At 45.0% G+C, this 21,506-nt stretch overlaps 5 protein-coding genes across 6 annotated transcripts; 3 read left to right on the top strand and 2 right to left on the bottom strand.

Moving 5' to 3' along the window:
• Positions 1 to 20: 20 nt before the first annotated feature.
• On the top strand, positions 21 to 3,587 carry st6galnac6 (ST6 (alpha-N-acetyl-neuraminyl-2,3-beta-galactosyl-1,3)-N-acetylgalactosaminide alpha-2,6-sialyltransferase 6). Its single transcript, XM_077622818.1, has 5 exons — positions 21 to 475; positions 1,337 to 1,531; positions 2,146 to 2,558; positions 2,664 to 2,771; positions 2,850 to 3,587. Exons 1-5 carry the CDS (start codon positions 464 to 466, stop codon positions 3,034 to 3,036), a joined length of 915 nt encoding a protein of 304 aa, XP_077478944.1. The 5' UTR covers positions 21 to 463; the 3' UTR covers positions 3,037 to 3,587.
• On the bottom strand, positions 3,112 to 7,212 carry spout1 (SPOUT domain containing methyltransferase 1). The gene is made up of 12 exons (XM_077622814.1): positions 7,074 to 7,212; positions 6,946 to 6,985; positions 6,196 to 6,306; positions 5,913 to 6,072; positions 5,742 to 5,831; positions 5,618 to 5,667; positions 5,176 to 5,306; positions 5,000 to 5,072; positions 4,819 to 4,917; positions 4,618 to 4,720; positions 4,409 to 4,556; positions 3,112 to 3,413 (listed from the first exon to the last, which is right to left on the bottom strand). Exons 1-12 carry the CDS (start codon positions 7,119 to 7,121, stop codon positions 3,342 to 3,344), a joined length of 1,125 nt encoding a protein of 374 aa, XP_077478940.1. The 5' UTR covers positions 7,122 to 7,212; the 3' UTR covers positions 3,112 to 3,341.
• A 269-nt stretch (positions 7,213 to 7,481) lies between these two features.
• st6galnac4 (ST6 (alpha-N-acetyl-neuraminyl-2,3-beta-galactosyl-1,3)-N-acetylgalactosaminide alpha-2,6-sialyltransferase 4) lies at positions 7,482 to 9,467 on the bottom strand. The gene is made up of 5 exons (XM_077622817.1): positions 9,243 to 9,467; positions 8,997 to 9,149; positions 8,348 to 8,757; positions 8,033 to 8,140; positions 7,482 to 7,852 (listed from the first exon to the last, which is right to left on the bottom strand). Exons 1-5 carry the CDS (start codon positions 9,309 to 9,311, stop codon positions 7,654 to 7,656), a joined length of 939 nt encoding a protein of 312 aa, XP_077478943.1. The 5' UTR covers positions 9,312 to 9,467; the 3' UTR covers positions 7,482 to 7,653.
• A 146-nt stretch (positions 9,468 to 9,613) lies between these two features.
• miga2 (mitoguardin 2) lies at positions 9,614 to 14,951 on the top strand. Of its 2 annotated transcripts, none has more exons than XM_077622810.1 (15): positions 9,614 to 9,767; positions 10,583 to 10,790; positions 10,890 to 11,100; positions 11,498 to 11,619; positions 11,692 to 11,815; positions 11,898 to 12,025; positions 12,099 to 12,216; positions 12,353 to 12,459; positions 12,543 to 12,655; positions 12,974 to 13,046; positions 13,203 to 13,289; positions 13,387 to 13,485; positions 13,657 to 13,791; positions 13,858 to 14,028; positions 14,182 to 14,951. In XM_077622810.1, exons 2-15 carry the CDS (start codon positions 10,695 to 10,697, stop codon positions 14,371 to 14,373), a joined length of 1,776 nt encoding a protein of 591 aa, XP_077478936.1. In that variant the 5' UTR covers positions 9,614 to 9,767; positions 10,583 to 10,694; the 3' UTR covers positions 14,374 to 14,951. The 2 variants fall into 2 exon arrangements, with proteins under 2 accessions (XP_077478936.1, XP_077478937.1); XM_077622811.1 differs by having other exon boundaries at positions 10,905 to 11,100.
• Positions 14,952 to 15,475: 524 nt separating this feature from the next.
• On the top strand, positions 15,476 to 20,718 carry dolpp1 (dolichyldiphosphatase 1). Its single transcript, XM_077622822.1, has 8 exons — positions 15,476 to 15,768; positions 16,994 to 17,094; positions 17,164 to 17,248; positions 17,336 to 17,435; positions 17,816 to 17,914; positions 17,983 to 18,111; positions 18,483 to 18,572; positions 18,653 to 20,718. Exons 1-8 carry the CDS (start codon positions 15,693 to 15,695, stop codon positions 18,687 to 18,689), a joined length of 717 nt encoding a protein of 238 aa, XP_077478948.1. The 5' UTR covers positions 15,476 to 15,692; the 3' UTR covers positions 18,690 to 20,718.
• Positions 20,719 to 21,506: the final 788 nt, after the last annotated feature.

Raw genomic sequence — 21,506 nt, forward strand, 5'->3', positions numbered from 1 at the left:
CGACCAGGAGGCGTCGCTCTCTTGCGTGGGCGTGGCCTAAGGCTCTCCAATTCTAACTGCAGCGGGATGCTAGCCCGAGTGCGTTGCTCCGTCCATCCGTTCATCCCCTGACGTCAGCCTGTTTTGCAGGAAAGGAAAGCGAAAAAAACAACAACGCCACACCACCCCGACCACCAGGACCGGATGGCGCACCGCACGGCCGTCCTTCCGTTATTCGCCATTCGGAAACGAGAGCTGCTTCTCTGAATGTCGCACGTTGGAAGCCTCAGTCGCTCGCTAATTTGTCATATGCTTCTCGGATGATTATGCTGGTTTTGGTGCATTTTCCTTATTGCTTTTTCAATGGCACTTTGGGATATATGTTGCTCATGACCAAGCGGTACGCCCCCCCAGACCCCCTGCCCAGCCCAAATTGTTGAAGGAGCAGCCCAGACAGCGTGACGGCCGCCAGACGACTCCAAGCATGGGAGGCAAGGTATCACCCACATTCACAATTCCATTTTATAACCAAGATTGGATTGGATAACTTTATTCATCCCGTATTCGGGAAATTTCATTGTGACAGTAGCAAGAGGGGTGTCAAACTCATTTCACATCGTGGGCCACATACGGCCTAGGCCCTAGGCCGTATTAAAAATTATTTTTTTTCCAAAGCGAATTAAAAATATTAATTCCAGGTCTTTTATGCATTTTTTCCACTTTCAAATTATCCTGCGGGCCTGACCGAACCTCCTTGGGGCCCGGTTCCGGCCCGCGGGCCGTATGTTTGACACCCCTGAGTTAGACAGTATGTACAGTCAAAGGCCGCAGAACAACAAGAAGAAGACAGAAAGGCAGCAAAAACATAAAACCAGCGACGAGTTTCGGTAGCAAAAACGGATAGACTCAAAAAGACGTCAAGTTGGATGTGTGATTAAGATGTGACCATTTGCTCACTCCATACAGAATCTACCCCCCAAAAATCGAAGAGCTTTCAGAGGGAAATGCACGGGTCATTTTCCAGATCAGACGTTTTTATTACAGCAAACTACCAACCAAGGCCCAGTTTTGATAAGCAAATGATGAAAATGGCCTGACCAAGAAGCTTGAGTCAAGCCTACATTCTATCGCACTTTTCAGCGTCAACGCCAGAGGGCGCTCATGATAGTGCCTCTCCATTAGCCAGGGGTGAAAACCCGACATGTTGAAATCCATGTCCTAACCCGTATTTAGTTTTTCATTTATCTACATTTTTTAAAAACAAATCATCTAATGTGTTTGAGGTCTCCTGGATGGGATTTCACTGACTTTGTCTCTTAGTTCTGCCTGCAAAGTTTTGTTACTTTCGCGTGGGCAGGCGGGAGAGCGGACCCGGCGGGTTGCCATCTTGGTGGCCATCTTGATCCTGACCACGCTGCTGATCTTGTACAACTCGGGGGCCGGCCAGTCCAGCGACCCGCCCTTCCGGGTGGCTTGGAACCACTCGGTCCGGCTCACCGACCTGAAAAAGTGGGCCGCCAAAGACGACTACGTGGCCGTCCACGGCGACCAGGTAACGGATATGACTCGGCGCTTTCTTTTGCTTCTTTTTCTAATTTGCCGTCGTTCGTTTTCCGCGCCGATGATCCTCGCTAGGGTCGCGGGGGGCGTGGCCGCTGGAGCCTATCCCAGCCAGCTGTGGGAAGTCGGCGGCCTGAATGGGTTGTCAGCCAATGGCAGAGCACAATGAGACAAAGAAGCCATCAAAATCGTACCTAAGGACAATTCATAGCCTCCAATTAGCCTAGCATGCATGTTTCTGGAATGTGGGAGGTACCCAGATAAATGCCACGCGAGGGAGAATACGCTAACTCCACACAGGAAGGTCGGAACCCACCGGGTATTGAACCCTCCATCTTGGAAATGTCTCTCCCACCGGACCACCTACATTCATGTATACATAGTATAGCAAATCAAATGTCAATATTTGAGATCATCACTTCGTATAAAAATCTTTAAGTATAATTGAAAAGTGTAGACCAAAATATCCAAATTGCACCTTATCCTACCTGAGCCCTAACGTACAATCCACGTATGCTGCCATGCTTAGGCCCGGCGAATAATCAGCCATCCCTAGCAGTCGCGTTCAAAGCACCCACATTCCGTCCCATGTCGCCCGCCACGCAGAGAATGGACCTCCGGTGCGGCCACTGCGCCCTGGTCAGCAGCTCCAGCCACGTCCTGGGCACCAAAGCGGGCCCGCTCATCGACGCCAGCGAGTGCGTGATCCGCATGAACGACGCGCCCACGGCGGGCTACGAGGGCGACGTGGGCGGGCGAACCACACTGCGGGTGGTGGCCCATTCCAGCGTGTACCGGGTGCTGCGGCGCCGCGACGACTTCCTGGTGGACCCCGGCGGCCGCCTGCGGACCATCTTCTGGGGGCCGCCCAAGAAGATGACCAGGGACTCCAAAACCGCCGTGTACCGATCCGTCCAGAGGATGTGCTCCACCCACGAGCGGCTGTCGTGTTTCACCGTGGCGCCGGCGAAAATGTACAGGTTCGATCACCTGTTCCAACTGGAGACGGGACGAAACAGGTGGCCGGCTTTTTGTTTTGGGACGTTTGTGGGCGGCTAAAGGGGCGTGGCTATCTGGGATGCGCTCACATCCTCTCCCGGCTTTATGCTCCTCCCCCTCCTCAGAGTAAGGTCCAACTCCTGGCTAAGCACGGGCTGGTTCACCATGGTCATCGCCATCGAAATATGCGACAACATCGTGGTGTACGGAATGGTTCCGCCCAATTATTGCAGGTGAGCGTGGCCGTACCGCACGGGGAGATGATTTAGCTAGCGTTATAAATGCGGGAATTTTCGCTCCCTTTTTGGCAGCATCACAAAGGGCCCCAAGATGTTGCCGTACCACTACTACAAGCCGCGGGGTTCCGACGAGTGCGTCACGTTCATGCAGAACCAGAACAACCAAAGAGGGAGCCACCACCGCTTCATCACGGAAAAGGAGGTTTTCGGACACTGGGCGCAGCAGTACAACATCACCTTCGTCCATCCCACCTGGTGAGAGCGCAAAATGGACGCCTCGACTACTTTCAGGGATTGCCAAAGCAAACTGCGGCGGAAAAAAAAGGACGCATGGAATGTTTCCAGTTTCTTGTTATTGTCGTTTTTGTTTTTGTACGCATTTGTAATATTTACATATTTATGTTTGGAGTATTACACTGTTGGAAAATGACAGGAACGCGTGTGTATAATCTTGGACACTTTTCAAGGGACAAACGCAAGAAGGGAGTACACTAACGGCCGGACGTCCGCCGCCGTCAATGTGTAGGGGGAAAAAAAGGAAATTACCGTTTTGTGCGTTTAAATTTAAGGAGACGTCCCGGAAAAGGCGTCCGTGATCTTCTGCGTCAGTATCGCCATGGAAATCAAAATGGCTTCCTGTGAGAGAGGGAGGGAGAAGCGTTTGTTGATATTAATCGAAAAAGGCCATGGTACAGACTTTTAATTTTCAACCGTTTTACAACAACTCGCACATGCAGAGTTCAGAGTTCAAAGAGCTGAGGAAACAACGTTACTTCCTGCAAAGATTTAATAAAATATTGCTTTGTCACTTTCCTGTCAACAGATTTTTTTTCATACTCGGGCTGCTATCATTCATTACCTCATTGTATAATTTATCACCAATTCTATTTTGAGTCAAAGTAACAAGCGATATGGTTAACCTAAAAAACATCCAAATCCTATGTTTAAATCCTTTAAATAGTAAATATTCTTTTTATTTTTTACAATTTTAAAGATGAAAAACATTAAGAAAAGTTTAAACAAATAAAATAGACATTTTTGCATTGAAATTGTTTTGAATGGCAAATGCTCTTTATAATAATAATAATCGGACATAGGCCATGTCGTCATTACCACAACACAAAAAAGCCTACTTGGCATCACACGCAGAAACTGCGTGTGACGAAATTGATGGTGCTTCTCCATAAGCTACGTTTAATCGGCAAAAGACCTAAGTGTAAATTTACATGACCTTTTTAGTTAAAAATGAAAAACTATATCTGATACAAAATAATAAAAAAGGAAACATTTGTCCTTTTTTAATATTTTGTATCAGATTTAGTTTTGCATTGAAATTGTTTTGAATGGCAAATGCTCTTTATTTACATGACCTTTATAGTTAAAAATGAAAAACTAAATCTGATACAAAATATTTAAAAAGGACAAATGTTGTTTTTACATATTTTATAGAAAAGCTAAAAACAACCGTAAATAGTTTGGACTTTAGTATTTAAAAAAAGAAAAAAACTAAATAATCTGAGTTCTGTCGTAATTGATGAAAATTATTTTTTAAAATACTCAAGGAAGAGATGAAGAGCGATACAAAAATAAATCAATGAAAAAGTTCTGTTATTCTGAAAGGTGCATCTGACCTCGGTGCGGATGGTGCGGCTCCCCTGAGCGGGACACGTGTTGAGATAGTGGTCAAAGAGGAAGCTGGGACACGTCACGTTCAACTTTTGGTCCGCGTCCAGACTAGACTCCAGCCCTTGCAGCCCCCCGAAGACCACCAGGAGATGCCTGCGGGTGTTCACGCTTGAGAAATGCCCAACGGCGCCACCGGCGGCAAATGGCGTCTTACTTGAACGGTGAAAGGGAGGCTCGCTGGCAGGCGCTGCCCTTTTCCGACGTCCCCACGGTCACGTCGTAGCCGTCGGCGTACGGGCCTTCGGTGAACACGGCGCCTGCGTCACAACAAATACGTCGCCGTCCATTTCCCGTGTTTTGAAGCGGAATCTTTTGGCTAAGCTGAATATTTGGCGGGCGGAGTTTAGCGACTCACTGAGGCATGACGCTAGGCGGACGCTGTAACCCCAGTAGAGCCCCCCTTCCGTGGTGGGCACGTGAGGAGCCACCACCACTGCTTTGTACATTTTGCTCTCTGGAAGACAAAAAGCACCACGCCGTGAGTTGGGACCATCAAACGTCATCCGTCCCGTCATTTCGTTCCCGGCGAAGGTCACCTTGGTTCTGCGTGGCGTTGAGGCGCACGGTCACTCGCAATCCGGCCTGAAGTTGTTTGTCGATTTGAACTTCCTGAGGGAGCCAATCACCCGTGAGCATCAGGAATAAATAAAATAAAAAAGCTCCCCGGTGCCTTTTTTTAAATTTATTTTTTTAAAGGATGATGGTGGTTTACCTTCCTCATGCCACAGTTGACCAGAGAGCCTTTTCCCGGTTTGGTGGGCCTGTCAAGGACGATACCTTCGCGGTACTCCGATTCCTCGTCCATTCTCATGTGGTGAGGGCTGTCCAAAGGGTTAAGCAGTCCTGTGGGAAACAGGGGGAATGTTTATTTACACTAGGGCCGAGTAAAACCACTATTTTCAAAGGCACCATTCATTTTTCCCATGACTTGACGACTCAGTTCATGTACAAACCCCCCCCATTTGATTTATATAATTTACCACCCCATTCTTGGCACTGCAAATTTTCATCTTGCACTAAAACACCATAGCTGCTAACCACTTAAGTCATTTTATTTTTTACCTCACTTCATATAAATCTTAATTTGACTACTTATGCATTCAATTCAATGAATGCCAAGTGAAATAATATATGAGACGATAATTTTTCCATACCCGCATACTGCAAGTCTTGATGCTTTGGAAAGAACATCTTCCGCAGGTACCTAGCACACACGCAAAGTTTGAGTTAATAACAACTAGTAGCACATGACCATGCTGTGTTGTTTCCAACACTCACTGTGGGCACTCAAGGTACTGCAGAATTCGAGCCAGCTGGACACACGCTTGTCCCTTCTTCCCTACGCCTTTAAACTCACCTTCCACGCTTCTGTGAAGCAAAAAATAAGTTAATAAAAGTTTTGCTTTTGGTGGATTCCAGATTGAGCCTAAAAATGAGAGGGGAACTCACTTAACATCTTCGCCTTGCTCATCAAAGATGATAATTTCATCCACGCAGAAGATGACGCAGGCGCGGGCGATCTGTCCCGCCAGGTAAGTGCGGAGTTCGGCAGACTGGGCGTTGTCCAGAACCGAGCCGGGCAGAGCTACGCTCACCGTATACGCTCGACCTTCCCAAAACGCAACAAAACCATCATTAGATTTCTGAATAAAAATCCTGTTTTTAATGTCAAAGGAATCATGAGAAATTCAGAAACAAAACAAGGATATACATTGGCGAAGCCTGCGTGTACCATTTTTCTGTATATGCTCGGATTTTTCTTTCTCGGCCGCCTCTTCTTGTTGCTTATTTTCCAACTGTTTGAAGAGCTTCGCCTCTTTCCTCCGTTTTTTATCCTCTTTCACTGTTAAAAAAAATAATTATGAGACACAAATACTTTTTAAACCAAGATAGTGATGTCAAGTGGCACAAATTCAATACAGCTTTTTTAAAACGTCCATACTGTTATATATTCAAAGTATACTCTCACCAGCCTATAATCCTATTGACATTATTCACAGTAATTGTATACGTATATAATATATATCTCCCTCCCGCAGTCCAAAGTGGGCGCTAGTTTTGAATATAAGTGGGTGTGTTTCGTTTACCTATTTGGACCACTAGGGGGTGGTAATGAGTAGACTGTTTCAAGATAATCGTGGTGTGGAACAAATAGTACTACAAGACTTGAATGATAAAGGAAAATAATATACGATTACTGTGAATAATGTCAATGGGGTTATAGGCTGGTGAGAGTACACTTTGAATATACAACAATACGTAGTACGTATGTCATTGCAACTACATTTGTAATGAAGAGCGAGCCCTAGCTTGGACCCTGAATTAGCACATTAGCAAGTTAGGCTCAAAACGTGTTTTATCTAAATTAATAAATAAAAAACATTGAGAAGGCCAACGTCGTTTTACATTTCAACTACAGCGCTTGACTGCTACGAAGAATAACAAATGAATGACATTAAATCAAGACTTGACTAGTACACACTTTGCGCTTTCCTTTTCTTCCAGTCCACATTTTCCTCCACCTGAAAGAGAAGGGAAAAACACAATTACCAAAAAGAAGTCGGGGCAGGAAACCTTTCGACGAAAACACTCGGTGTATTTAACTTATACCTCGGAGACGACTGTTTTTGGTCTCTTTTTGGCGACGGCGGTAGACATGCTTGAAAAACAAAGGGCACGTGACACAAACACTTCCGTCTGACCTCTTCTTCGTCTTCTTCTAATTTAGACGGCCAGCAACGAACGTTCATACGCATTACTGCCACCTACTTTAACGGAAGATACGACGGCATAAGCAGAAAAAAGGCTAAAAATACTCATTAAAAATAATTAAAAAATGTGTAGAACAAAAAAAAAAGACTCCAAGCAGTTTGGATAAATATGGCTGCATAACATCAATACCGGCTAAAAGAGTGGTTAGCACGTCCGCCTCACAGTTCTGAGATGGAAGGTTCAATTCCTGTGTTCTGACCCTAGAATAATAATTGAGACATTCTATGCATATATGTAGACATACCGTTTTGAGTCATGTAGCCCTTTTTATTTTTTTTTATTGCCAAAAATAAGAACTCCACCTATAAAATTAAAAAAAAAACTGCACAAATACTATATAAACTTGATTCATGAGTATACTGGTTGCCCTGAATTGGGAAAACACATCGGCTGCCATTTTGGATGTGGCGGCACGGCACTACGGAGTCAGTCCCAAATTCCACGAAGGGTGCCTGAACTCAATCTTGTGTCGCAAGGCCCACTTGGCGTAGATGGCCTTCTCGGTGATGAAGCGATGGCCGCCGCGCTGCTTGCGCTCGTGAAGCTTGTACATCAGGCATTCGTCCGCCGCCGACCGCTCGTAGTAGTGGTAGAGAGCCGCGCTGCGATTGGTTTGTCTGAACACGAGGGGTGGGAGGGACACAAGATTGACTTTTACGACTGATAAGGATACAACAGCAATAATTGATGAGACAATGCTGAGTTTGTCGGATCACGCCCAGTTGCTGGGAGGCCATTTGGAAGGGCGAAGTTCGCCAAGAGTCAATTCCCCTCCATTTTGAACGTGGTAAACTGACCTGCAATGGTCAGCGTTGATCATCCCGTAAACACGAACGCTGTCGCACATCTCCACTGCCAGCGTCATGGCGAAGAATCCCGTGCTCAGGTACGCTCCCGACTTCATTCTGAAGGAGAAGATGAGTCCCGTAACATCATGCACTCCCACATGATTTTAAATTTAAACTAAACTTACACCACCACAAGTTACATTTGTCTCAAAATAAAACTCCTTATCTCGCTGCAACATTGTTCCTCGGCAAAAAGGTCTTACAAGTTGGCGCCATAACACAATGTTGGTCCAACTAAAATTCCAAAATGTATGCCAAGCGTACCGATTCTTTCCAGTTTCGTTCTGAAAAACCTGGTCACAGAGCATGACCCTCTCCCGCGTCATGGCGTAGAGCTTCGTTTCCGGGTACTCGCCGGCGATCCTACGAAGCGCGTTGAAGACGGCGCCCTTCCCGTCCGTCCTCATGTTCCTGTCCGGTCCCCAGAACACGTACGCCGTGTCGCCCGCCTCCCGGAAGTAGCGCCGCGGGTTCTTGAGCAGTCGGGGCACGCTGGTGTGCGAGACCACGCGGACGCTGGTGCGCCCGCCCACGTCCGCTTCGTAGCCCGCCGTAGGGGCGTCGTTCATGCGGATGACGCATGGGATCTGGTCGATGTCGGTGCCTAAACCCGACCCACGCATCTGGCCAGAACTGGAGATTAGCGCGCAATGGTTGAAGTGCAGATCCAAGAACTGCAAAAAAATGTAAGACAACCCTTGAACAAAAATGGGAAAGTTATGGACAGAATATAGAAAATGTAGTATTTTTGATTACGCATTCACATGTAAAATGGAACTCTACTTTAAAGAATTTAAAGTCTATCTGGTGAAAAAAAACTAATTGAAATTCACAGCACAAAGATGAAATGAGCCGAATGTGGCTCTAGAGCCGCAGCTTTCAGAGTCCATTGTAAAGGCTTGAAAACGGTCACCTGTTCCACGGTGTCGGGCCGGATCCGGACGTAGCCCAAAAGTCCAGAGCTGCGCCGGGGCGGCGCGGGTGCACGGGGAAACCTAATCACAGGTCCGAACCACAACAAGACGTACAGGCTTAGGAGGCTGATCAGGCAAAGCCATCGCAGAGTCTGTGCGGATGCACGCAACAAGTCAACGCGTCGATTAAAATCTCCCAAACGAATCGACGAGATGGCGGAGAATGCAAAGACACTCGCTCTTACCGTAGATTTCATGTCTTTGCTTCGGATGTGCCGATGGCCAAGCGGGGCTCCATCGCATGACAGTGTCATTCAACGACTTTATTAAGGAAGAATTTTCGGTCCAATTAGGCTCTTCCGATTCAAAACAAAGCGTGAAAACAAAGTGTACCGAAATGTTCATGTTTTCGCAGTTTCAGTAAATAGTAACAACAAAAGTGATGTTGTGCTACCAGTGTCACGTTTTGGTTTTTTTTTTTTAAATAGTGACGCCCAAATGCAAATTTTAGCGCCTCTGATTTTACTTTGAAAAATGTCCGATTTCTGCGTGTACGCAATTCCGTTAGTTCTGTCTGACAGACCTGATTGGTTTGTGGAACCACATTCCGCAGTCTCACCCAATTGGTCCGTAGTGCGGAAGTTTCCACTTGTACTCGTGTGTGATTGGCTGTCAGTCGTGTCAGCATTATCCCCAGCAAAAATTTGTTTTTAGGGTTCACTTTGATTGTGACACGAGAATGCCCTTCCTTTGCTCCTTGGATGCCCACGGTATTTAAAAAGACATTTATATTCCATATAATTCCGCCAGTAATATCACTTACTTGCTTTACCCTTTCGTATTTTAATATGTTAGCATCTAGCACTCTGTGACAGGAGTGGTGGGCTCGGTTAGCCATTGTGCTAACTAACGTCCCTTACATAATACTCATTGGCTTTTAAGGATCATATTTTTTTCTCTACGTGTATATAACTGTAGAATTAAATTGTGTCGATGCGTTGACATATTATAGCTTTCAGACTGTCTTTTCCAGCAAGATCGAGAGCCTTGCAACATCTGCTACCATCGCTATTAACGATATGAATGAATTGCTATGTCAAAATGGTTGTCAGGAATATTTTAGCGTAAGAATCAACTCTCACATCTTACATTTTAAAATGTCACCAAAAGTTAGTATCATAAACACAACCATAAGATAAACAAACATAACAGTGAGGATGAATGGCTTTAAATCATTTGCGTCAAGTGGTAAAACACCTATATTTGTTTCTTAATTTATGCTATCACGTCAGTTAGTGCAACAACAAAAAATTGAATACTATTACTATTTAAAGTTAACTAGTTAAATTGAATAATACAGTCGTTTCTGTAATGCAGGTTTGTAAATTTGCAAGTGTGGAGTTTAATATGCTTTTGTGTCATGTAGTAGATCATTGTTTTCGAAAATAGTGATGCGGTGATCAATTTGCTTTCTGGCCACCTTTCCCCTGCTGAGCAGCTTAATTACCTTCCTGTGTGTTAATTCCCTGTCTGGACTCTGAAGCGTCACCTTGTTTACTAGGTGGCGGCTTTTTTTGCTTCACAGGATGACGTGGATGAGGGAACATTGAAAAGTCAACCTCGGCTCATCCTGGTGACTGAGGTCAACGCTTTTGGCTTCTTCTTCAGAGAGCCGTTGCCTTTCGCGTCCTTCGACCATGTCCATGAGAAGAACGGAGGGCATGTCCATCGCCCAGGCATTGGCCATGACGGTCGCGGAGATCCCCGTCTTCCTCTATTCCACATTCGGACAGGTAATTGGGCCACGCAGGGGCAGTAGTGCCAAAATGAAAAATCATTATTTGCGTCTTAATAAATAACATCAAGAGTACTAGTGAATTATTTGCTCTCAGTCCATTTTCTCCCAGCTGAGGTTGAGCCCGAGCTTGAAGAAAGTGCTGTTTGCCACGGCGCTGGGCAGCGTGGCCCTGGCGCTCACCGCCCACCAGCTCAAGCGGCGTGGCAGGAAGAGGAAGCAGGCCGTCCGTTCCAAGGAGGCCGAGGCGGCGTTGGGCGTGCCCGAAGCGTTGCTGAGGACGGGGAGGCCGTCCACCTTGAAGAGAGGTGCTTTGCCGCGTTGAAATTCTCTCACTCGTGCGTGCCATTCGCTTCGATATCATCGCTGCTAGCCAAAATGCTTTGGATGTCCATCGCCATCAACGATAAATTGACGCCCACTTATGCCATGTCGGCTCTATATTAGCATTCGATATCACCCAAAATGAGTGGACTTTCAAGTTTGAATGATTTTTCAAAGTTATGGATCCTTATTTTGAATGCTATTCGAAAATAACATCAATTGGTTTTAACCCCAATAAGACAACTAGTGCTTTGTCTCCCTCTGGTGGTAGTAAAAATCCCAACTATGACTTCTCTTCAACCCTATTTTATTAGGCTGGCCTGCCAATCACTATTGCGACCATTCAAAATGTCCCGTACTAATTCTTTTATTCCCCCATAGGTTTAGTTCCACTGTCGGGCCGAACGGCGATGAGCCCCAGCACCCGGAGCAATGACACGCTGAGCGGGATCTCGTCTCTGGCGCCCAGTAAACACTCCAGCTCTTCGCACAGCTTGGCATCTGTGAGTGAGTCCGTCAACTTGGCGACCGTTACGGGAAAATGGCATCTTAGTGGATCCTTCTCGCCCTCACAGATGCGGGCCGCCACCTCCCCAAATCAGTCGGTCAATCCTGCCACGCCGTGGGAGGTCGAGGAGACGGCGGCGGGGCGGACGGCCGCCGTCGAAGAGGCCAATGCCGAGAATCTCTATGTAATGGGTGAGACCTGCACTTACTTTGATACAATCCTCGCGCCGTTTAATGAATTTATCATATAAATAAATTCATAAAATCTGTTGAGGCATGGAGCTTTTTGAAGAAGCCCTCCACAAATGGGAGCAGGCGCTGCACGCACGCCACGCTCGCCGGAGTTTGAGCGCCAGCAACGGCGGCTCGACGCCGCAGGCAGCGGCGGCAGGCGGAGACGCGGTAAGTTTGCTGGCGTGGCGGACGTTGGGCCAAATGTGGATGCTGACCTCCAAATGCTTGTCCCTCCTTTCAGACAGAAACGCAAAACAAAGTGTTTGCCGACAAGCTGGAGACGCTGCTGCATCGGGCGTACCACCTGCAGGAGGACTTCGGCGGCAGCGTTCCCGCTGAGAGCATTCTAGCTGATTTTGGTAAGAGAAGTTGGGAGTTTGAATACACGTAATCGTCGCCATTCGGCCTCAATATGGACTGCTTCACTGGTTGAGACATTTATGGCAGAGAATTGAATGGTAAATCTCTAAGTTTGCTGTCCTATTTGCCCGACAGAAAGCGAGGGAACGCTCATCTTACCTCCACTGGAGAGTTTCCGCCTGCTGCCCGATGACGACGCCGCTACCGTGTCGTCGGACGACTCCTTTTTTTCTGCCGTGGAGGTGGGTGCCGTTCATCGGCCGCGATGACGACCGCGGCCTAAGCGGGTGTGTTGTTTTTTTTCTTTGTTTTGTTTTCTCTTTAGATGTTTGATGCCATTTCGTTACAAGACCCCTGCCAGCTCCTAAAACCGGCCCCCCTCTACGAGGAAGCGTTGGCTTGCGTCAGAGAAGAACGGGTGGGGTACAGGTCGCTGAGGTACGGTAGCGGAGGACTCTAAAGCAAAAATACTGAACGGAAATTACCTAAATATGGTTAGGAATGCATTTTCTAGGCGGTTTTTATGCCTGGGCATTCTGCACTAGCGAGAGAACGTAACTATAATATACTCTTTAAAGAAAATGAAAGGGTAACCCCAAGTCTAATGAAATGGGGACGCTGTGGTAAACATTATATACAAACAGAAGAAAACAATATGCTTGTTAATGATTGATTTTTCTATATACATGACAAATAAGGCATTTAGTCTGGCATGCACAAATGGACTCCTTTTTTTTTCTCCAAATATCTTACTAGGACTGAACTACTGGAATGCTACGGGGACCAAGACTTTCTGGCCAAGCTGCACTGTGTCAGACAAGCATTTCAGGTGGCTTTTTATTTTCTCATACAGTCTCAAATAGTCATGACATCATAGTCTTGTTAGGCGATCCTAATGGTGGATGAGGGATTTTTTTTTCTTTTTTAAATTTTAAATCAAATGATCTGAACACAAATGTATTTGGTTGTCTTGCTTTTTAATTAGACGCTGTTGCTGGACGAGACTCACCGCACATTCTTCATGGAGACGGGCAAGCAAATGATTGCCGGCCTAATGGTCAAGGCTAACAAGGTGAAGATGGCGTACTTGTACTTGCACACCAATGTATATATTTTTTATGCTGATAACAAGTTTTTTGTTGTTGTTGTTTTTTTTGTGTTTTTTTAAGAGTCCTAAAGCGTTCCTGGAGAGCTACGAGGACATGCTGCTCTACACTCAGCGCGAAGAGACGTGGGCCGTCACCAAGATGGAACTGCAGGGTCGGGGGGTGAGCATTTAACTTGTGGTCCGTCCATCACGAGTATTTATAAAAAAAATAAAAAAATAAAATAAAAACCAATATGGCCATGTCTCAAGTATACTTAAGATGGCTGACATTCCAGCTTCAAAGATTTTGACTTATTTGAATCCATTTCAAGAATCAGTCTGCTTTTTGAAGGTGGTGTGCATGAGCTTCTTCGACATCGTGCTGGACTTTATCCTGATGGACGCCTTCGAAGACTTGGATAACCCGCCCTCGTCCGTGGTGGCCGTGCTGAGGAACCGCTGGCTCTCGGACAGCTTTAAAGAGACGGTGAGGGCATCGTCCAAACTGAATTGATTGAATGTGTGTGACCTCAACGTGCCGTGGGCATTTCAGGCTCTGGCGACGGCTTGCTGGTCCGTGTTGAAGGCCAAAAGGCGTCTCCTGATGGTTCCCGACGGCTTCATCGCCCACTTCTACACCATATCGGAGCACGTCAGCCCCGTTCTCGCCTTTGGCTTTTTGGGCCCGAGGCAGCACTTGAGTGAAGTGTGCACAATATTCAAGGTGGGTGCCAAAAGTGACTGTTTTACTCCATAAGCTAATACTAAGAATGCAATTGCAAGTATGTGTCCGATTTTTTGGAAAATATGGAAGTTGTTCCGAATCCTACCTTCTGTGAATCTGCTTTAAAAGGGTGTCTGTTCTTCTCCCCCGCAGCAACAAATTGTGCAGTACCTCAAGGACATGTTCGACCACGACAAGGTGCGCTTCACCTCGGTGCAGTGTTTGGCTGAGGACATCTTGAAACTCTCGCACCGCCGCAGCGACATCCTTCTGGGCTACCTGGGCATCAACGGCCTTCAGGAGCTCAATGGGGGCCCGGCCGGAGACATGCATGGACCCCATTGAACTCCGGCGCTGCTCATTCGTCGCGTTAGCAGCAACTAGCAACGAATCCGTCGCCGAATGAAGAACGTGTCCGATGCGGCATCGACAGCTGCTCCGCCATCACCTTCGTATATCAGTGCGTGCTTGCATTTTTTTTTAATATTAAATGTTTTGACCTCAAATCCTACTTGAAGTTCATTGCGAAGCAGCTATTTATTCCGGTCTGAATCGGTTCACAATGTAATTGGCAGCACATGTTGCTCTTCTGAAGGTGGGAACTTCTATTTGTAACATTTTAATGAGAAGTTACAGGCCAGTGGTTCACATTTGAATCATCCCGTATATTCATATCACAGTTAAAAAGATGTGATAATCACTGTACATTGTATACGAGACTGTCTTAAGCCTTTTCTTCTGCTTTACATTTATTCTGAGCATTTGTTTATGTGGACAAACTCCTAATTGATTGGTACATCTTGTAAATTTAATACATCCATCATACAGGGGCAATGTTACAAACAATAAAGTTACTTATATTTGATCTGCGTGCTGCATGGGAAATGTGTTCATATGTACAGAATTAAATTCATCAAATGGTATCTTATTGTTAAGAATTTTAATTGACAAAATGTGGAGGCAGAATCAAGTTTGTGTGCTCGCCATTCCGTTCTAGTTCAATTCCTAAGTTTCCTTTGCTTCTGAAAAATGTATATCAATGCTGATTCTCTGTATGAAATGTTATTTTTGAATATTTGGAAATGAGATTATTCTGAATATTTAAATAATATATATTTATTGTCTTTGCTTCAATCCATTTTTTATGACTTCCGGGTCTTGAATCGCCCATTCCTCCTCTGATTGGTTGGCGCTCCGTGGCTTGCTATTGGCTTGCAAACCGGAATGGGCTAAACTACATTTATTAATACCCTATTGCGACGGGCACCCCTTTTAACCACTTAAAATAAATGAATTAGAAAAAAAAAACTCTGAATGTGCATACAATAAAATGTTAAAATCTAAAGACAAGAGGCGTTACCCTATTGTTACTGCGCATGTGCGAAACCGGCGTTATCGCTGACTACAGGATACAAAATAGGACAAAACTGAGCAATTTGCGGAACAAATATTTTCAACGCACTATAGCTAATGCTTCGGTTTCACTAATTTACCGCTAATAAAAATGTAACCTGGAAAAATGAATTCTAGCAGAAGAATCACGCGAGTCACGCACAGTTTTTCCATAGCAGCAACGCTGCTTCGTCCGTTGCGCATGCGCAACGCAGTCAGTTCAAGCGCCGCACATCGTGCATTGACACCCGGTGTGGTTGTGTCCGGGTAAGATGGCGTTAGAAGAGCAGTGCTCGGCGCCACCTAGATGGCGAGCCATATCGCTAACACATGTCGAGTTCGCCGAGGGTAAGTGGACTCGACGTCTTCTCTCGCACCGACCAACCGAGGGCTGACGGCTTTGCGGCGTTTCGCTTGTCGTCTTCCGTCAATAGAAACGGTAGTCCCCCAATGGCTGCGAAATTGTGCGACGCCGTTAAAGGCTGAACGTCACCAGGGGCGGCCAAATTGTGAGACTTGGCGCATGCGCACTCGGTGATAGCGGGCACAATAAAAGCTAACGAGTTAGCCTGTGAGACGAGTTGATATCGGCGCTTATTTCCTCATGGCACAAGTGAACATATTCCACATACCCCGAGCTACACGTACATTTAATACACCGCCAAAATTTGGAAATAAAAGTAACGTCTGATTGTAGTTGTCTGTTCCCTTGGGGAGTGTTGTTAACACGCTAGCTCACTGGCCCGATGCTATTAGCGTTGCCACTATCAACTGTAATGAAGGGTTAAGGTTAAAATATAATTGATTAAAATACGATGAAAACGGACATTTCCATGCAGAACAAATGTGCCATCATAGCCCTTTCTAAATATGAAGTGCCTACCCCAAGTGGGTCCTGGCACAATTTCTAACTGGGTCAGTATCAAATACAGCAGGGGTAGAGAGCCTATGGCTCGCGAGCCATGTGTGGCTCTTTTGATGGGTGCACACTCCGCTAACCTGTATGATACAATGTAACTTTAGCACCACTGTAATCATCATTATTTTTACATTAGACTCCCTTGTGCATGCATACTCTCATTGATCAGCAACATATATAGTGTTTCAGGTTCTATACAAATGAGCATTGGATGTCATCTTTTGAAGTGACCGCCCATTGTTGCCCAGTGTTTGGGGATGGGCAAAGCAGTCCTCAAGGGCCGCTGTGGTTGCAGATTTTTGGTCCAAGCGATCCAGCGACGGTGGTTGGGCTGTAACGAGGAGCACCTGACTGCAATCCACGGATTGCACTTGCAACATACCAGTGTTTAGCAGTGGGTACGGGTTTTCATTCCAACCCAGAAAGAGGACACCTTTCCACCAATCTGATGCAATCGGTGGATGGCAGTCATATGCTTCTTGTTTTCTGCACTGTCTGTACTGGATCGGTTGGAACAAAAACCTGCAGCCACACCGGCCCTCGAGGACCGCCTTGCTCTTTAGGAACGAAAAGCACCCTTGGCCCTTTGTGGAATAGTTTGCTCACCCCTGGATTAGATCTTGTGACTTTTATGGTCTCGTCGTTGTATTTCAGATGACCTGACGGGACACCTGCTCGCCTACATCAGCCTCCTGCCCATCGCCATTCTCGTGGGCTTTGTCACGCTTATCGTCTTTAAGCGGGAACTGCACACGGTGAGGAAGCCGCGGCACCCCGATGAATCCCCCCGTTTTGTAGCTTGCGTTCAACGTGCGTCTTTGCAGATTTCCTTTTTCGGTGGGATCACCGTCAACGAGGGCGTCAACTGGATGCTTAAGCACATTCTCAGAGAGCCCCGCCCATGTGCCGGTACGGAGAAAGTCGGACCACGCGCCAGTTTTACGTTGAACTCGTGCGATGGCCGTCGGTGGCGTTGACGTTGTCATTTGTCCACAGGGGCTCATTCCATGCTGAACACGGATTATGGGATGCCGTCCAGTCACTCCCAGCTCATTTGGTTTTTTGTTGTTTACTTCTTTCTTTTTCTTTATTTAAGGTGAGACTGAAGCAAAACCTATTTTATCCCTGTTTCAATGCCACTTTTGGATGTCTATCATCATCATCAGCGGCACTGAAATCCGATCATTGATCATTCAAATATATCTATATTTTTAAATAAATGACTAAGATGTATTATGAATCATTTTATTTTTAAGAGTAGTATGTTTATATATAAATTCATAAATGAATACATTGACCAAAATGTAAATACACTGATTATGGAACACAGTAACACTAACGACGATTTAAAAAATAAATAAATAAATAAATCATAACATTTATTTAGTCAAACAACAATAGATGTCCGATTTATGTAAAGTGAAAAAAGGCTTTTCATCTGCTTAGGGCTCCACTAATTGATCCCCTCTTTCCCAGAATGCATCAGACCAACAACGCTCGGTGCGTGGACCTGCTGTGGCGACACATCTTGTCCATGGTCCTGCTGGGCGTGGCCTTATCCGTCTCCTACAGCAGGTGTGCCCCGTCCCGCGGCCTCGCCCAGGTCTCCGCTCTGGTCTTAATTGGTCGGGCGCTCTTTCCAGGGTCTACCTGCTGTACCACACGTGGAGCCAGGTGTTCTACGGCGCCGTGGCGGGCAGCGCAATTGCCGTGCTCTGGTTCTTCATCACGCAGGAGCTGCTCACCCCGTTGTTCCCCAAAATAGCGGCGTGGTAAGACCATCTCGCCCGTAGCCCGTTGCTTGAAAAATGGCCCGTTTTTGGAATACAGCGCTACCTATGCTACCTTTCTACAGTGAGCTAACCAGTCGGCGTCATAGTGACACTGCTAGCGAATGGGAGGCTAGCAAGGGGTTGGGAGATAGCCAATGGGAAAGCAACAATGAAAAAAAAACATACAGGAAGCATAGCGCGTTTTGAGGGATGTTTAATGTTCCGTAATTTGGATTTTTTTAATTTTATTTTTGTATCTTGGAACAAAAGCGTTCCCCATCCAAGCTTTTAGCATTTCATTTGTAAGTAGAGGTACCAGTGGTTTAGCACAGGCAGAAAATGAGCCCCATTTTTATTGGCCCTTTTTACAGGCCCGTGTCCGAATACTTCCTGGTGCGCGACACCAGCCTGATCCCCAACATCCTGTGGTTCGAGTACACGGTGACGCGTTCAGAGGCCAGGTAAATCCCACCGCCGTCGGGACCACGCGGACCCCGCCCCCTCTCTTGACCGGTTTTGACCGCTTGGCCGCTTTTTTTAGGAACAGACAACGAAAGCTGGGGACCAAACTCCAGTGAGCGCCTGGTTTTCCCGCACGTCGACAGAAAAACACTGGAGGACTTCTGGACTCGGGTTTGCCCGGTAGACGAAAAGCGGGGAGGCGGTGGTAGCGCCCCCGCTGGCCGACACGCGCATCACATCACACGACACCCCCCCCCCACCCGCCACGGTGTTTGTACAGCTCGTCCGCGCATGCCACACCGTGCAAAAGGCCGACGATAGATTTAAAATTTGGAACTTGAAATGCACACGTGGCCATTCCAAAATGGAGGATCGCTTTCACCACAAATTGTCACGCGGTCCTCGCAGCATGTTTTTGTCTTTTCCTATTCTGACACAGGCCTGAAGTTTTCTTAACCTTTCAGAAATTTGTGGGAAAAAAGCACTTTGTAAAAACTAAACAAAAAAAGGCACAAAAAGTCATTGGTGAGCTCGTTCGGTGTTTGTTTATCGTTTGTCCCTTGATGGAGATGGGCGTCCAGTCACGATTGGGCTTCTGTTGAATGGATTTCTGTCGCCATCGCTGGCAGGAAATGAGTTGCTGCTTCTTTGTGACAAAATTAGGAAGTCTGCCCAAAAATGTTTGACCTTTAAAACTGAAAATGAATTCATTTTAAGCCCATAAAGATCTGGAAGTGGATTATTAAAAGCCATTGTAAGGCCCTTTGGTATTATCCACTTGACTTAAAATGATCATTCCATTTATTTTCAATTCATTTTCATTTTTGGATACATTTTTAATCATCCGATTTTATAAGCCCTATCAAAGTTTTAATATCTCCTTTCATCAACGTCTAAATACTTTGCCATAACCTTCTTGCGAAAATGACATCATGAAATAACCATTTTCGTATAATTGTATTCACTAAACTTACAAATATATAGAACCTCATATTTCTTTTCAGTTTTTAATACATTTATGGGGCTGAAAATCAAGTTATTGGTGGGCAGACATCTTGGAATTTGCTTACTTGTAACAAAAAGCTGTAAATATTTGAAAGAAATTCTTCTTGGTGATACATTTAAAGCCATCAAATGCATTTGGGGGGGGGGGGATTAAGCGGACTTGTAAAAATTGGCGATAATTAAATAAGATATATAGTGTATGTGAAGGGCTACTATGAATTAGCGCACTCAAACATGATGTTTCTTTTGTGTGAACTTCCGATTGGAAGGAAATTGATGGTCATTTGTTGACAGTAAGCGACTATACATTCCATTGACGGTGATGGACGCCCAATCCATTTCCATTGGGAGAGGATTATTATTGGCTGCCAGCTTCTTTCAGTTGATTTAGACTGGATATCTGTCACCGTCGATGGCGCTCAAATGAAATGTATTTCCACCATTTTGTTTTCCGTTTTTTTTCCCCCTCTTTTTCCTTTCCATTCATTTTTGTCATATTTCATGTTTACGGAAAGCAGGTCATTTTGGCATTCTTTGTAGCAGCCTGGGAACAAAATTCTGGGATTTCTTTCTTTTATTTTTTTTATTTGTAATCTTCCAATTATTTCCTTGGTCAAATATGACATTTTTAAAACTTTTTTTTCTTGGTCAGATTTTTTTTTCTTTCTATTTTAGACATTTTTAATATTTTTTACATTATCTTGACCATAATTGACATTCAAACCAAATTCTTAGTTATTTTCTTAGTCTTATTTTGCTTTTCTTTTAACTTAATTAAAAATCCAAACCTTATCAAATTTGCCTTTTTTTACATTTCCACGCCGACATTCCATGTCCTTTTTCTGTTATTTTATTTTATTATCAAGCGAGCGTGCATTCAACGAAAGGGAAAAAAAGGAAAATTTTGAAGAAAAAAAAGTGCATCATGAAGTTCAGTCTTAGCATGTTGCGCTTCACTTATCATATCATTACAATAAAAAAAAGGGAAATAGATTTTTTTTTTCCATCTGTAATTCTATGTCCGGCAGAATAAACATGTTTTATGTAAATGTCACACTTCTGGTTTTAAATCTGAAATGCAAAGCTCGTTTTTTTACAATCCTGTCACTAAATCAAACATTAAAATCTTTATGTATAGTATTTACTGTGTCTGTGTTGTGCTGAATTAGTAAAAGAATGAGGGGAAAAAAACTCCCAAAACACATTACTCAGAAAATGAATATTTTTCTAACGATTTTAATCTACTCCCACATGAACGTCGTTTAAATTGTACAATATATCCACCAACTTTCAACAATGAGGTTATGTACTATTACACTTTTGCCTGAAGAAATGGAAGTCACCGCAAGTTAAATAAAACAGAAATCAATTGCAATTGTGTCCACGAGAAGGCGACAAACACACCCATCACTTAAACCAGTTCAATAACAAGCGTGGTCGCAAATAAAGCTTGAGCTGCCATTGACGGAAGTGTCCCCCAAAAAATGGAACTGCCAAATTACAGTAATTTACTGGTCCTGATTCAGTGGAATTGATGTATTGCTTGTCAGTGATTGAAGTTCAATCAGTTTGGGAGGATTTACTACTAATAATAATACCACTACACATACTGTATGTATAATAAGTACTAGTACATCCAATTTCGATACAATTGAAGGACAAAGGGTCTCCAAACTTTTGAACCTCATTATTTCCTCTAATCCCAGACGAGAATCCTTTCCAAAATGTTCTCACACAGCTCATTAATAGCTCAGCCGGCTTTTGTTGTAGTATTCCCTCTAGTTGGAGGTCGAATCGCTTCGAACGGGATTACATTTAAAAACACGCTCGCTAAACATTTGCTCCAATTGATGCCGCAGGGAACTTTTCAACTTTTTCACATTGGGATCCCAAAATAAACTTTCGACTCGCCGGCTGGATTTTGATCA

The sequence above is a fragment of the Stigmatopora argus genome, chromosome 16, assembly GCF_051989625.1.
Source record: "Stigmatopora argus isolate UIUO_Sarg chromosome 16, RoL_Sarg_1.0, whole genome shotgun sequence".
Lineage (NCBI taxonomy): Eukaryota > Metazoa > Chordata > Actinopteri > Syngnathiformes > Syngnathidae > Stigmatopora > Stigmatopora argus.